This window comes from Octopus bimaculoides, chromosome 1 (assembly GCF_046866305.1).
Source record: "Octopus bimaculoides isolate indiv1 chromosome 1, ASM4686630v1, whole genome shotgun sequence".
Classification (NCBI taxonomy): Eukaryota; Metazoa; Mollusca; class Cephalopoda; order Octopoda; family Octopodidae; genus Octopus; species Octopus bimaculoides.
Genome location: NC_142928.1, coordinates 72,138,492 through 72,153,491, shown reverse-complemented (window position 1 = coordinate 72,153,491; position 15,000 = coordinate 72,138,492). Strand labels below are relative to the sequence as shown.

The 15,000-nt window shown below is 33.6% G+C and overlaps 1 protein-coding gene across 1 annotated transcript in view; it reads right to left on the bottom strand.

The window, feature by feature from the left end:
• The window catches only part of LOC106870561 (serine/threonine-protein kinase 17B), a 117,566-nt gene that overhangs the window by 1,711 nt on the left and 100,855 nt on the right, over positions 1 to 15,000 (bottom strand). Inside the window, exons 3-7 of the mRNA XM_014916687.3 lie at positions 6,362 to 6,574; positions 4,056 to 4,194; positions 3,659 to 3,834; positions 2,117 to 2,296; positions 1 to 1,618 (exon numbers count right to left, since the gene is read on the bottom strand). The exon at positions 1 to 1,618 is cut by the window's left edge and continues 1,711 nt beyond it. Coding sequence (XP_014772173.1) covers positions 1,102 to 1,618; positions 2,117 to 2,296; positions 3,659 to 3,834; positions 4,056 to 4,194; positions 6,362 to 6,574 — 1,225 coding nt within the window. The 3' untranslated portion in view covers positions 1 to 1,101. The remainder of the gene's footprint in view (positions 1,619 to 2,116; positions 2,297 to 3,658; positions 3,835 to 4,055; positions 4,195 to 6,361; positions 6,575 to 15,000) is intronic.

The following is a 15,000-nucleotide window of genomic DNA, read 5'->3' as shown; positions in this document are numbered from 1 at the left end:
GTATCAACATGAAATTTGGCTCTTTACACATCAATCAATCATTATTCTTAAGTATACTCTGTAAAGATATTTCGAAAATATATCTAGATTTAATCTAGAAATGAAGAACAATGAAAAAAAAATTTTGGCATCAGAAATGTGTGTATGCATCTGTATGTAATATGCGTTACATGTGTGCTCAAGAAATAATGTTGCTTCACAGAAAGTGAAATAATGAATATTGTAAGAAAGGCAGAAAGAAGGTTTCACAAAGAAGTTTGGTCCAGAAGGAATAGTTGGTCAAGAGAATAAACAAATAAAAAATATTATAAATCTCTGAACAAACAAAAACAATAACAAGCAAACAAACAAAAAGTCAATTATCTTTCTCTTGAATGTTTCAAACAAGTTTATATTTTTTTACACTTTTATCATTTTTTTTTTTTGGTGCAAATACTTTGTGAAAGTATCTTGATAATTATCTATGTTCATCTTCATTTTTCTTTAAATAAGCTAATTAGGAGAATCATCATGGTCACCAATTTATAATAGCAACTGGAATGTGTAGTCTTAGATAGAAAAATTCCTTTACTACACTTGTTCAATATTTACAACACATAACTGTTTCTGTGATTTTCTTCCTCACAAAAAATCATAGGTGGAGGGGGCATTTCCCCCAAATAGCTATTTACATGGAAATATATATATATATATATATATATAATTTTTTTTTTTACAATATTTTTTTCTTTGGAGATTTATTTCATAACAATCCTCCATTTGCCAACCTACCAGCCATTTCCACAAAAGACAAGGTACTGTCTATATCTGTATTAAAAGAAGTGGAAGATGCACAAATCAGTTGCTTTGGTCAGTGGAATCTAAGATGGAGTATGATATGGAAATATTATCAGATCCCTTCTTCATGCTCAAAATTATCTTTTTCCTTTTTAGACATGTTACTGAGGCCTATCATACAAAGTGTTATAATGTCATTAGAATCTCTCCTACAAGACCATAACTCCAGGAAGCCTACAGGTCTTGAAACAGGGAAGGTAGTGTGGGTTTGGGAAATGAAAACAGGAAGTGGCAGTGAAAGTAGACAAGATGTCTGACAGAAAGTCAGTCCAAATCATTAATGCAGGTTAAACCATTATTAACAGAGTCCACACAACCAGAATCTTCTTCACTGAAATCTCCATTGAGAGGATTAGATGGGGAGTTTTCATTATTGATAAAGCTTGCATCTTTTGCTTCTAGTTTTTTCTCATGTTTTTTAAGCGCACCCCCTTCTGCTGTTTCACTAAGTAAAGGATGTTCGGCTTTACTGTTCTCCCCAACATCTCTTTTATCTATCAAACATTCTTTTTCATGTTTGTCTTCTGTCTTCTGTTCTGGTTTAGGCACATCACAGCTAGGTTCACATTCCACTGAAGGTTGACTCTGTAGAACAGAGTTCACCTCTTTCTGTTTATCCTCATTATTTTTAGTATCAGTCTCTTCAACTTCCTTCTCTTCACCTTCTTCCTCCTCCTCCTCTTCTTCCTCCTCCTCTTCTTGGTTAGATTCTATTGGATGTGGTACGTGTTCTCCTTTTATCCAAGCATGAGTCAAACACTGTGCAGCATCCATCCGGCATCTGGGAAAATATTAAAATTCCATGACATACAAACAATAAATGCATTTTTTTTTTTGTAAATAAGGTTATAAATTATGTACAATCAAAATTGTATGTTTTTGATCAAAAACTAACAGCCCATTTTTATTATGTATGTTGGCTATTTATTTCACTATAATCAAGGAATTTCTGTTATGTTTAATTGTGGATTTAGAAGAAAAACAAATAACAATAGCTTTGACTTGTTTACATATCTAAATTTCAGCACTGATATTGAACTAGACAAATGCTCTTATATTCAACTATATCTAACCTCTCCATTCTGAAACATTTTATCTTTGGCTGTTTCACATTATTTGACTTTTAAATTCCTGTTACATGTTACTACAAACTATAACTGTCCTGTTGGCTTTGTCAATTTTACTTTACCTAACAGATTTTCATGGCACCAATATTCAAAATCTATGATTTACTTATGTGGAAAATATGATTGAGAAATTAAACTCAACATGTACTTACCTTGGATCTTTGATGAGCAAATTCTTCATAAAATCAATGGCACCATAACTGATTGATTCAAACAAATAGTCAGGAAAATCAAGGTTTACCTGAGATATATTCAAGTATGTTTCCTGTTTGCTTTCCCCATCAAAGGGGGAACAAGCAGATAACATAACATAAGTTAGCACTCCAAGACTCCTAAAAGAAATTATAAAGACCAATTAGGAAAGTAATCTCAAATAAAATAAAATAAAATAAAGAAATCACTTTAAAAATGCTAATCCATTTACAGTGTTTTTTTTTTTGATTAGATAAGTTTTCTTTTGACTTAATTTGTTAATCTATGGCTATCAGAATAGAGTCTCAATAGAGCAACTACAAAAATCTTTATTTTCAGCTGGAGGATGTATAAGACGATATGCTATTTTAAAGGGAAAAATTATTTGATATCTGCAACTGGGAACAATCCAAGAATCTTGATTTCTATCTAAAAACACAGACAAATCTTACTTCTAGCCTAGGTACATTTAATCTGAAACATGTTGGGTCCTTTTTCTTTTAATGAGAAAGACCAAAACAAATCATCTACAAGACAATACAAATCAATATTTGGCATACAACTGCCCTAGAGTTTTAATTTCACAAGTTTTATTAATTGTTAATGGATCTCAAGGATATTTATGAACAGAGATGTTTCTCATTTAATGTAGTAGATATTTAAACCTTTAGCATTTAAACTGGCTATAACTGGGCCAAATGTTCTACTTGTTTTATGTTAAAAGTAGCTTCTCAAACATACCCTACAATGTCATTATAAAAATAAACAATCACATCTTTTGAATCAATCTTGCATTATTTCATAGTTTGAAGATTTCAATGAACAAGAATAATAAGCATTACATTTGAGAGTGGATATTTCATGATGGTTTGGATGTTGAATAACAAAACTATTATTTCTACTTGAGTATAAAGTATTGAAAGCCAATCAAAGTGTTGTTTGATTGGCATTCTAGCTATAGCCATTATATACTGAAGAACATCAAAAGATAAAGTATTTAACTGTTGAAAAGTTCTCACATAGATGTACACTTAACGTAAAGAAGTCTGAATGTTTGCAACAAAATAATTTTATTTTTAAATTTTAATAATGAGCAAGAAATGACACTGCAAAAAATAATTTTTTTTTTTTATGTGACAGTCAGTCTTACAACCCACTAAGATAACTGAACTAGTGAAAAATCCTTTCCAAATAGTTTGTTTATCGAAGGAAATTTTGCTAGGAGGAGCCCATCCCACTGGAAGTAATTTTCAACACTGCAAGCTCATAGAACACTCATCAATTTCACAGTACTGACACTGTAGCTTACAACAATGAACAGTCTCACCCTGTCATATCTATTTATAGTTAGTGAATGGAGTTTATTAAGAGTTAAGTGTTTTTGTCATGAATGATGTAACGCTAGAGACTGGATAGAAGCTGCTAATCCTTGGGTTGGCATCTTCTTGTTCCCGTCTTGTAGTCATTTAAAATAGGGTAAACAAAGAAACAAAGAAACTCACCACATATCTGTAGATAATCCAAGTGGTTCGTAACTTAATACTTCTGGAGCAACATAATCAGGTGTTCCAACAATTTCTCGAATGTCTTCACCATCATTGACAAGACAAGCTAAGCCCAAATCACAGATTTTGATATTGCCTTCAGGGAATGGCTTTGTCAACAAAATATTCTGAGGCTGCAATGAGAAAATATATATACACTTACCTATGATGAACAAACAAAATGTTTTCTTGAGTTAAATAGAAATCATAAATTTAAAAAAAAAAAAAAAAAAAACCCCCTCCAAAATTAGTTACAGAGGAATATTTCTTTCATCGAGCATAGTTGAAAAGTATGAAAATTCAAAATAAAAGACTTTTTTTTTTTAAAAAAAAAAGGTAACTAAGCAAAACCTACCTTGAGATCAAGGTGCAGAATATTTTTACGGTGTAGGAATAAGACACCTTCAAGAATTTCACCTAATAATCGCACCACATCACTTTCTTTGAAAGATTCTTCTATAACACATTCATGGAATAATTCTCCACCCGAACAACTGTAAATGACAGGAGAAAAAACAATTGGAAAAATGCCTGGAAATAAATAAAAACTGCATAGTTTTCTGAACATTTCTTCACTTCTTTATCTGTCTACTTCTATACAAGAAGTATTCAAAGAAAGTGAGAAATGAAATAAATAAATATTTATCAAATATTTTAAGTTTAGTTTAAACATCTCTTTAAAGAAGCTGTTACAGTTTTAGTTTATATTCCATAAATGAATACCAATTCTTTTGTCTCTTCTTGTGAAACAAATAAAGAAACGCAATCAGTTGTAAAAACTTCATCCTATTTCAATTACTAATACATACATAATATTATTGATACTATTTTGATTCAAGTCAAGTGTAGCGAAAGAGATAAACAAATACAACGATGAAGATTATCATCATCATTGTTTAATGTCTACTTTTCCATACATGCCTGTTTCCTTTCCTTAACTAGTCATGCCAACCCATAAGGGTCGGTTTCCCAGCTTTCATGACATATATATTTTTCACCTGGATGGGATGCCGGGCCATTGCAGGATTACCAATTTGTGCCAGCTGGGTGGACTGGAGCAATGTGTTTTGCTCAAGAACACAATGTGTCGCCCAATCCAGGAATTAAAACCACAATCTTGTGATCATGACTCCAACACTTTAACCACTAATCCATGTGCCTCCATCCCATACCTGCATGGGTTTAGATGGACTTTGTTGAAGCATGTTTCCTACAGCTGGATGCCCTTCTTATCAACAACCCTCACTTGTTCTCATGTAGAGTAATATTCCCCATAACAACATGTTTTCACAGAAATGAAAGGCATTGCTTGCATGATTGTGACATTTTATAACTATCACATGAAATCATGGCAAGGAAACTGTAACACACATGCACACATATATACATATACATGACAGGCATCTTTCAGTTTCCAACAACCAAATTCACTCACAAGGCTTTAGTCGGTCTGGAGCTATAGCAGAAGATACTTGTCTAAGGTGACATGCTGTGGGATTGAACCTAAGGCCATGTGGTTAGGAAGCAAAACTTCTTATCACAGAGTCACACCTGTGTCTATAAAATGAACTCTTATATTCTGCTGTAAAAACTAACGTTTAAAACCTTGAAGTTTTTGTGTAAAACTTAGAGCTGTCTTATACAGTAAATAAAAAATCTGAACTTCTGATTTGATAGCACTAGATTATATCCAACATCAAACATTTTCTACATGACATGAGATAACCCATTTTCTGGACAAATATCTTCAGGTATGTGCATGTGCATGTGCATGTTGTGCACATTACTTCATATGTTGTTGTGTATTCAGTAAAAACAAAAGAATAAGAAAGAACCCATTCCATAAAATGGTAAACTAAGAATACCTGCTTATATTTATACTGTCTGAAGCTGACATAGTGGAGGCGCAATGTCCCAGTGGTTAGGGCAGCGGACTCGTGGTCATAGGATCGCGGTTTCGATTCCCAGACCAGGCGTTGTGAGTGTTTATTGAGCGAAAACACCTAAAGCTCCACGTGGCTCCGGCAGGAGATGGTGGCAAACCCTGCTGTACTCTTCCACCACAACTTTCTCTCACTCTTACTTCCTGTTTCTGTTGTGCCTGTAATTCAAAGGGTCAGCCTTGTCACACTGTGTCACGCTGAATATCCCTGAGAACTACGTTCAGGGTACACATGTCTGTGGAGTGCTCAGTCACTTGCACGTTAATTTCACGAGCAGGCTGTTCTTTTGACCGGATCAACTGGAAACCTTGACGTCGTAAGCGACGGAGTGCCAACGACGACGAAGCTGACATAATTGTTACTGCATTGGACAAAATGTTTCGTGGCATTTCTTCAGATTTTATGTTCAAATGCTGCAGGTGTGGACTTTGCTTTTCATTTTTTTGGGGTCGATAAAATAAATACCACTTGAGTACAGGAGTTGAAATCAACTTACCCCCTCCCCAGGAATTCCTGGCCTTGTGCCAAAATCTTAAACTAATATATTTATTCAGTGTATTCTAAGTAGAGAAGATTAAATAATTCTTCAGTATATTTATATGAAACGCTTCTAACTTGTAATTAGAGATCCTAAGAAATTCTTAACACCCCACTGGACTTGTCACTAGGTAATTTTTTTTAAAATCAAATCTTTCTTAAATATGGTATTTATACTTACTATTCAGTGATGAGTATCATCTCTGTTGGACTTTCAAACACTTCTATGAGGTCCACAACTCGATGATGGGGTCGAGACAACTCTAACATTACAATCTCCCGTAATATCTGATCCCGGCAGTTTTTCCCTCGACGCCTCTTGCGAATAAACTTGGCAGCAACTTCTTCATTTGTCTGTAAGTTGACACACCTTTTCACAACTGCAAATTTGCCTCTGAAAAACAAATTTGAAGATTTTTAAACATGTTGTGACGATGATTGTTTATTTCTGATATCACTACAAAAATAACGATGAGTTAAGAGTTTTAAAAACCAACAACAGAAAGCACTTGTAACTCCCTTTTCTCTTTACTCCTGTTCTTGTTTCATCTCTAATCTTTTTCTTTTTTTCAACTATTTCCTTTCCATGTATACATAACTAATTCTCAACTATTTCCTGTTATTCTTCACTGTGTCTATGCTCTCTCTTTCTTATTCATGTGTTAAAAAAAAACCCTTTGCATTCCCTAAAAAATACATTGCCTAAAACACTAGAAATGCTTCTATCAATTACATACAAACTTAAAGAAACTTTACACCTTACCAATAAATAGAATTTGTACTAATGCAAATCACCACTAATCTCTCTGAATTTTTTACCTATTTATTCTACAGCTTGATCTAATCATTGGCTCATATTGAATTTCGATTTTGCATTGCTACATGTTATCAGTAATCAAGAAAGAGGAATCTGGGCACACAGGCTTAATGTGAAAGGGTTGTACTTGAAGAATGAACTGATAGCCTGTTACTCGGTAATTGGGTATTGTATATACATATGTGAATGTATGCATATTAGTCTATACAAGTAGTTATAAAAATATGAACTAACAAGTTCTTACGTAGATGCTTTTTTTTTGTTTTTTTTTAAACTGAAGCAGTTTGTATTGTCATAGGCTTAAACAAAAAACAAAAAAAAGATGTCTAGGTAATGTCATTTTAATCTTAGGAAAAATGTTAGTGAAAGTAGGTCCTAAATCACAACCAGAGGACACTCTTAGAGCTGAAACTTTACAACTACTAGATACTTGTGGGTATATGACTAATGTCAACTACAATTTAGTATGGTAAATTATATCCAGCTTATAAAGTTACATTGAACAGAACTTGAATCATAAACATGATAGCTTGCAAATTAATAGTAAATTAGATGCTAACATACTTTGGTAAGCCAAAACATTTTAATTAAATACAGTTTAATATGGAATGCAGTAAGGAGTGAGTCTGATCTTTAGGAGTACACAGACAACTCCAGACATGTTTTGGTTTTATTAGAAAACCTCATCAACAAAGATTATTATAATGGTAACTGTATTCCTTGCTATTTTTGTATGCAAATTAAGTGTAGTTCAACTAAAGTTGCGTTTTATTTTGAGCTAAATTATTCTGCATTGAACAATATTTTTATTCTGCAATTTTCCTTCCCAAGTTTAACTTGCTGCGCAATTATAATCATTAGAAGTGGGTAAAATACGTTTCTATGATACTTCAGCTGCAATTCAATCTATACAGATCAGATGAAGCTCGAGTACAAGAAGCATTCGCAAGAAATGGAATGCTGTATGTGGAAGGGTAGTGAGTAAAGAGAGAACTCATAGTGACTAAAGTGGTACATTGGCAGAGTTGTAAGAGTGCTAGATACAGTGCCTTCTGACTCTCCTCACTATAAGTTCAAATCCCACCGAGGCCAACTTTGCCTTTCATTCTTATAGGTTGATAAAAAAGTACCAATTCAGAATTATTGATTAACAAAACTATCAGCAGGTTATGCAAGATGCTTTGAGGTTTTCCTTCTGGCTCTTTACATCTTGATAGCAGTGCCTGCAATAGCATTGATGCTAAACCGTACTGTCAGTGGCCTTTCCCTGGAATAAACATCAGTGGCATAGAGATGGAAGACTTGCATGCATGGGTAACTGCCGATCTTCCTCAAAAATCTAGTCTAGGCCTGCATATATTTGTGCATATGAATGATTAACCTTCACTGGCAGATACTCCTATACATAGTAACTGGAGAGAAAAATAATTTGATAAGTGTATGTAAATTTAGAAAACTGATTACTAGTGGGAAAATGAAATGTTTCAAGCAATAAGATGAAAAGTTCATGATGTAAGGGTTCATTATGTAAATCTAATCAAGTCAAACAAGAATGGAAGTTAAACAGGAGACAATAAGGGGTCCATATTTACAACACATTCAAGGGTAAATGCAGTTTGCTTTGTTGCAAAAATATATGAAGCAATTTTGTTTTTGTACATTTTAGAATAAATATAACTTGCTGAATGAAATAGCTGAAAGTTTTAGAGACACAGTTATATGGGTTACACCCAAACTAGAGAATACAATTCTGGATTCATACACTTAAGAAGATAAAAGATACATGAGACATGATATTTAGCAAATATAGGAGTTAGCAAAAGCATTCAGGTAAGTGCATTGAGTCTAAATTAAAAGATGCATTTCATAGTCCTCAGACAGAAAAATGAAAGGAGACAGTTATGATAAGCCCTTATTGTTCACGCAAATCCAAGGCTTACTTTAGAAACAATTACCATTAACATAAAAGATTTAATAAATGTATATAAATTTAGAAGACTGATTAGAGACATTCCAATTGTAGAGCTATATAACTATTTCATATAAAATTAATAAAAAAAAAAACAAACATACAATAGGAATGCTAAAAGATAATTTATAAAAATATCATGTAAGTGTTGAATGACTATTTGGAACATTGCCGTATGTAAATAATATAAATATTAAAATATTTTTATATTAACATTCTACAATTAAAAATATGGAGAGAATATAGATGGTCAAACATCAAAGTACTGGACAACCAGCTATGGAGTGAATGAGTTGTATCCTGCAACCAGTACTGTATTAAAAAAAAGCACTTAGCTTTCAAAAGCTGAGTTGATGTAGTTGTAAGTAGGTACTGCAAGTGGCGAAGCTTGCTACAGTAAATAAAGTAACAGTACTGTGCAACTGATAAGTACTTTAGTAGATTACTGTGCCAAGATCAAAACTTGTCTTTAAAAAAAACCCCAGAAAAGACCAGTAATCTATCAAAAGAAAGAGGTCTCAACCACAGTTTTTCAACAGTTACCCTTGGCATAAAATTTGAAAACTTTACGTCAGTCTCTTCATCAAGTGTTAGATCAAGGTGTGTCCCCCCCCCTACAAACATGCTCTTAAATTTTGTAATATAAACTTCTTAAAGCATGTTTCTCCCTATGTGTTGTATGAATAATATGACCCAATACCAGTTGTTTACTTGTCTATACTTTTATTCTAGTATACAAGTACCAGCTTGATCAATATATTACCTATAACCAGTCACCATTTAGGCAGCTATAACATCCCAGCATTTTAAGCTGCATTTAAAGTTAAGAGAAAGTTGACCTGAGCACTAAATTGTATGTAGCTATTATCTTAGGTCATCAGACTTCATATTGCCAACAATTTATATCCAGACATCTGTATTTTTCTACCATAATATAATCTTAAGTCACAAGTTCATAGTTCAAGTCAAAACATATTTAAGTGACTGTGGTCAATAAGTTGTAATTGCTGAACAACAAAACAGCAAGAACAAGATCAATTATTGCTATTTATTTGTCATCATGATTAAGAGAGAGAGAGAGAAAAAAAACCCATTTCAAATTAGTGAAGTAATTTTACTTATGTCAGAATGAAAATAGATTTAAAAACTGCTTAAAATTCATTAACATTTCTTCCCTCTCCATATTTACTTTCTAGATTCCAATTTAAAGCTCTCAGATGAAGGTCTTACTGCCATATATTAACAATAGTAAAAGTACTTGTGACCAAGGATAACTTCTTTACAATGGTTAAGATATTCTCTAAAAGTGCTTTCATATGTTTACATCCTAGTTAAAAGTTATCAAATAAAATTTAGAAAAACACAAATAGACTAACCTAGTGAAAAAAAAAAATACACAAAAAACTTTCAGAGAAAAATAACTACATATGTTTTTTATATGAAGCACCAGAATGCTTTTCAATGTAAAAGTGTTCATATATTATTTTATCAAAAACCATAGGGATTGAACAGTTTGCTTAAACCACCTTGCTGTGCCCTATAATATAATTGTATAATATTAATTATTAGGGCACCTAAAATATTATAGTGAAATTTCTTAACATGAAAGACAGTATATTATATGTGAAATTTACTCTGTAATAACTGGTATTCTTTTCTTCTTTTGTTTCAGCCGTTTGACTGTGGCCATGCTGGAGCACTGCTTTCAAGGGTTTTTTAGTTACAGAAATTGACCCCAGGACTTATTCTTTGTAAGCCTAGTACTTATTCTATTGGTCTTTTGCTGAACTAAGTTACGGAGATGTAAACACACCAACATTGGTTGTCAAGCAATGGTGGGGAGGACAAACACAGACACACATATATAGTTAGTTAAGGTAAAAACTTTGTAATTACTACTAGCAAATGAAACATGAAATGGTGAATAATACCAAAAAATTTCCAATTCCCTGTTTTGTTATTTTCACACATCATCATCATCATCATTTAATGTCCCCTTTTTCATGCTGGCATAAGTTGGATGGCCTGACAAGAACAGAGGAACTAAAAGCTCTGTATGGTTTTATGTCCTGCTTTGGTAAGGTTTCTACAGCTGGATACTCTTACTAATACCAACTACTTAACAGTATAGTGGGTGCATTTTATGTGGCACCAGCATTGGTGAGGTCACCAAGGACCTGCAAGAGAAGACCCCCTCAACTGAGTCGAGTATAAAGTGGAGAAATAAGAAACTATGATAGAGAGAGAGAAGCTGGTATCTTGCTGAAGAGGTGAATACATAGCTTGCCCATCTGGAAAGTGGGAGAGAGAAAGAGATAAAGAAAGAGATGTGTGGTCCAGGTACAACATGAATATGAGACAGAATAGGATAGAAGAACATGTGTGCATGCATGTATTTATGTATGTATATGTGTGTGTGTGTGTGTGTGTGTGATTGTGCAGGAATAGTTGTGTTGGCAAGAAATTTACTCCCTAACCACATGGCTTCAGGTTCAGTCCCACTGTATGGCACCTTGGGCAAATGTTTTTAACTTTGTGGATTGATAGAAACTGAAAGAAGCTCATCATGCATGTGAGTGTGTGTGCATACGCACATGCACGTGTCTGATGGTTTACAAGTATTGTTAGATAGTTCTAAGTGAGCTTCACCAACATACAGGTGTGTCCATTTCCAATTTTCCATGAAAACAACCAGTTGCAGGGAATTATTACCTTACTTTGAAACAGGTGCAAGTTGGTAATAAGAAGGGCATTCAGCTGCAAAAAATCTACCTCAATGAATTACCTCTGACCCATGTAAACATGGAAAGTGAATAATAATGCTCATGAATGTGGCAACTACTAAGGAGATGTGAAAAAGATACACATGGAGACACCATCAGTTCATCATGTCATTTTACATCCATTTTCTTTGCAGGCATGGGTTGGACATGTACTTCAATTCTTATTATCTAAGAATAACTCCAAATTAAAAGAACTTGCATGGTTTGGAAATTCCCATTTTAGCACAGTTTCTAGGATTGGATTCTCTTCTTATTACCAACTACTAAACAGAGTGTACTGGCTACATTTTATCATGGTACCATTATGTCATGTCCTCACACAACTAAAGAATCCTCTCAATTCTATGTTATCTCTATTTGATTGCTAGCTATATTACAGACTGTATTAGGAACATTTTATTGTAACATTAACACTAGAAAGATAATAGACCCTTTGTTGACTCTGTTCTTTTCAAGGCAAATGTAACTGAGTATAGGGAATGTAAAGAAGGAAATAATGACCAACAGTGTGAAATTCACAAATTGTACATGAAATTATTATCCTTTGAAGTAAAAACCCATGAACAGTTGCTTTTGTTAATATTTCCAGTTCTGACAATAAGCCAATGTTAACTTAAAAGAGGAAGTTTCAGCCTTCTTTTTCCAGAGACTTGAAATTCAAAAGTAAATCTAATAACAAAAAAAATTAGATTATATGATGAGTGACATTTGAAGTATATTAATTTACATTCCATATTATAATTCAAGGCTTTGCAATGTTACAAAAATGATGGAAGCATAGATAGTGTGCATGTGTGTGTGCGTACGTACGTGTGTATGTGTGTGTCTGTGTGTGTGTGTATGTGTGTGTCTGTGTGTGTCTGCGTATGAGTGTGTGTGTCTGCGTATATGAGTGTGTTTGTCTGCGTATATGAGTGTGTGTGTCTGCATATATGAGTGTGTGTCTGCGTATATGAGTGTGTGCGTCTGCATATATGAATGTGTGCGTCTGCATATATGAGTGTGTGTGTCTGCATATATGAGTGTGTGTATATTAATGAGAAAAAACAAGAGAAAGAGAAAAAATGTGTGTGTGCTTGTATGTTTGTGTGTGCATGTGTGTGTGTGTGTGACCATTGCAGCAAAAGGTCACAGAGAACAAGGTATCAGGAAAATGTGGTGGATAAAGCTGATTATTGAGCTTTACTTGGGCTGGGCTAAATATATTAATATAAACAGTATTGACTGGCTTATCTTTGTGTGAATAAACCATTATTTAGATTCTACTCAGCTCCCAACTGTTTAACTATAGAGATGGTAATAAAACAAAGCTAAGATGAACAATGGAGCATTAATTGAGAAAAAGAGAGATAGAGTGGGGAGAGAAAATAAAGAGTAGCTAACCTGGTCTACCAGTCTGTAACTAAAATGACACAATAAGGTTTGAAAAAGGTATCGAAGTGCATAAAAGTGTAACCAGATGAAACTCATCTGCAAGGAAAGGTAATGTTAATGGCTATTAAGGGAGCAAGTTATTAATGCAACATCACACTTTATAAAATTGGTTGAAAGAGAGCATGTGATTACCTACACTAACCAAATGTATGCTTGTGCAGGGCATGCCTGTGAGGTTAAGAAGTTTGCTTCACAACCATGTGATTTCAGGTTCAGTCCCACTGTGCAGCACCCCAAACAAGTGTCTTTTTACTACAGCACTGGGTTGACCACAGCCTTGTGATTAGATTTGCTAACAGAAACTGAAAGAAGCTGGTCATATAGTTGTGTGTGTGTGTGTGTGTGTGTGTGTGCATGCTAATAGTAACTAGATGCCACAGTCATATAATTCAGTCCTGTGGTAACAGATGTTAGGTCACTGATAGTAAAGGGATGTTCACAAAATATAAATAGTAAAGGTTTCTTTCCATTTTACATTGTTTTTCTAAGTGACCCTTAACTTTTGGCTGTTGCAGTTTGAAAGATTATTTGTTTATTTCCTCATAACTTAAGAAATATTTATTCCATTCACTTGAAATTTTCACGAATGATAGATACTAGATATATCTAAATATGTGTAAAATATCTAGTCTCAACGTTTTGTTAATCTTCTATAATAAAATTTCAATACACTTGTTCTTACTGACCCTTATATTATGGCCACTACTACACACACATACACACACACACATATATATATATATATATACATATATATATATAAGCACACACATGCACATAGGGGTGGGGAGAGAAGGGGGAAGAGAGATCTTTTACTTTCTAAATAAAATAAAAATCTAGTGGCTTAAATAATGCCAGATTTCCACTAATATCATTAGGAGCTTCTTGATGCAAATTAAGAAGCCTTTCCAAAGAATCCGTAGATATCAGACTTTTTAACCCTCATAATGTCAAAATTAGTTGCTCTATTAGTGAATGCAATGTAATCTCTAATAGAAATAAAATGGTAATAACTGAAAGGTTTTTTAACCCCCATAATGTCAAAACTGGTTACTCTTGTTTGGTAGTCAATGCAATGTAATCTCAAATACAAGAAAAATGGTCACAGCTGGAAGGCTTTTTAACCATTGTTGCTTCATTAGTTGTAACTTGGGACTAAACAATAACAATAATACCATTTAAGAGACTACAAAATTAAAAAAATATCTAAATACAGAGTTATCAACAAAACCCAAATAAGAAACTCTACTTCCAAATACAGAAGCCCTTTAATACAATTAACACAAATAGCAAAAATAACCTGTGCACACTTATGTCCTGAAAGCTTAAGAAATGGTGTCACACTAATGGAAGTTGCTCCAGGAGAGATCTTAAAGTACTTTCTTTCACTACCAGAGAGAGTTATGTACGTTATATTAAACAGAGATGTCAATATAAGCAAATCAGCATTTTAAATGAGAGCAGAATATTTCCTTCTATTAAAATCCCCACCACCAATGACTGTACTTGTAAACAAGGCAAAATTAGCAAAATACTCATCCCTTTCACATATATGAACCAAATAAGGGAGACCTCAATGTGGTAGCACAACATGTCACAAATAGTAGCCAAATCACCCTTAAATCACACCAGACTGTTTTATATGAACCAATGACAGAGCCTACACATGTCAAACCAAATAGACACAGCAGATAATATCCCTCAGTCCACATCCCATTGGCTTGTGTATGCATGAGAGAGAGAGAGAGATTGAGAGAGAGAGCCAATGCAATACAGTATCTCATATAAGAAAAAAGGACTAGTCACAACATTTAACA